At 45.0% G+C, this 1,828-nt stretch overlaps 1 protein-coding gene and 1 long non-coding RNA gene across 2 annotated transcripts in view; one reads left to right on the top strand and one right to left on the bottom strand.

The window, feature by feature from the left end:
- LOC109964557 (microtubule-associated protein RP/EB family member 3-like) overlaps positions 1-1,828 on the bottom strand; it is a 9,692-nt gene that overhangs the window by 7,288 nt on the left and 576 nt on the right. Inside the window, 1 exon segment of the mRNA XM_020607936.1 lies at positions 1,753-1,828. This exon segment is cut by the window's right edge and continues 16 nt beyond it. Within this exon segment, the coding sequence (XP_020463592.1) occupies positions 1,753-1,828 (76 nt within the window).
- Positions 1-1,828, top strand: part of LOC109964559 (uncharacterized) — a 12,405-nt gene that overhangs the window by 5,285 nt on the left and 5,292 nt on the right. The window lies entirely within an intron of this gene.

A 1,828-nucleotide genomic window follows, 5' to 3' on the forward strand; every position in this document is an offset into this window, starting at 1 on the left:
CAGCCATGTGCTAAAATCATTTAAGTTCATTTTTTTCCTCATTAATGTACACACAGCACCCCATATTGACAGAAAAACACAGAATTTTTGACATTTTTGCAGATTTATTAAAAAAGAAAAACTGAAATATCACATGGTCATAAGTATTCAGACCCTTTGCTCAGTATTTAGTAGAAGCACCCTTTTGAGCTAATACAGCCATGAGTCTTTTTGGGAATGATGCAACAAGTTTTTCACACCTGCATTTGGGGATCCTCTGCCATTCCTCCTTGCAGATCCTCTCCAGTTCTGTCAGGTTGGATGGTCAATGTTGGTGGACAGCCATTTTCAGGTCTCTCCAGAGATGCTCAATTGGGTTTAAGTCAGGGCTCTGGCTGGGCCATTCAAGAACAGTCACGGAGTTGTTGTGAAGCCACTCCTTCGTTATTTTAGCTGTGTGCTTAGGGTCATTGTCTTGTTTGAAGGTGAACCTTCGGCCCAGTCTGAGGTCCTGAGCACTCTGGAGAAGGTTTTCGTCCAGGATATCCCTGTACTTGGCCGCATTCATCCTTCCCTCGATTGCAACCAGTCGTCCTGTCCCTGCAGCTGAAAAACACCCCCATAGCATGATGCTGCCACCACCATGCTTCACTGTTGGGACTGTATTGGACAGGTGATGAGCAGTGCCTGGTTTTCTCCACACATACCGCTTAGAATTAAGGCCAAAAAGTTCTATCTTGGTCTCATCAGACCAGAGAATCTTATTTCTCACCATCTTGGAGTCCTTCAGGTGTTTTTTTTAGCAAACTCCATGCGGACTTTCATGTGTCTTGAACTGAGGTAGAGGCTTTTGTCGGGCCACTCTGCCATAAAGCCCCGACTGGTGGGGGGCTGCAGTGATGGTTGACTTTCTACAACTTTCTCCCATCTCCTGACTGCATCTCTGGAGCTCAGCTACAGTCATCTTTGGGTTCTTCTGTACCTCTCTCACCAAGGCTCTTCTCCCCCGATAGCTCAGTTTGGTCGGACGGCCAGCTCTAGGAAGGGTTCTGGTCGTCCCAAACGTCTTCCATTTAAGGATTATGGAGGCCACTGTGCTCTTAGGAACCTTAAGTGCAGCAGAAATTTTTTTGTAACCTTGGCCAGATCTGTGCCTTGCCACAATTCTGTCTCTGAGCTCTTCAGGCAGTTCCTTTGACCTCATGATTCTCATTTGCTCTGACATGCACTGTGAGCTGTAGGGTCTTATATAGACAGGTGTGTGGCTTTCCTAATCACGTCCAATCAGTATAATCAAACACAGCTGGACTCAAATGAAGGTGTAGAACCATCTGAGGGATGATCAGAAGAAATGGACAGCGCCTAAGTTAAATATATGAGTGTCACAGCAAAGGGTCTGAATACTTATGACCATGTGATATTTCAGTTTTTCTTTTTTAATAAATCTGCAAAAATGTCAAACATTCTGTGTTTTTCTGTCAATATGGGGTGCTGTGTGTACATTAATGAGGAAAAAAATGAACTTAAATGATTTTAGCATATGGCTGCAATATAACAAAGAGTGAAAAATTTAAGGGGGTCTGAATACTTTCCGTACCCACTGTACCTACACAGTGTCATGTTGCTTGTGAATGCTGGGCAGTGGGATGGATCTAAGAAGACAGCAGTCATTCTGTGAATCGTGCTGGTCACACCACTTGCTTGCGGGGAGCAATTTTGAGCCATCCAAAGCTCAGCAAGACCGTGCAGCAAATGCAAAACGGTTTGGTTTACCTGTGCTTCTCTTTGGTTTGTGGATAAAGTTATCACCTGGGTTGGGAGGAGGGGCCACATCCTGCCCCTGTCTGGC

Source organism: Monopterus albus, unplaced genomic scaffold, assembly GCF_001952655.1.
Source record: "Monopterus albus unplaced genomic scaffold, M_albus_1.0 scaffold90.1, whole genome shotgun sequence".
Taxonomy (NCBI): Eukaryota; Metazoa; Chordata; class Actinopteri; order Synbranchiformes; family Synbranchidae; genus Monopterus; species Monopterus albus.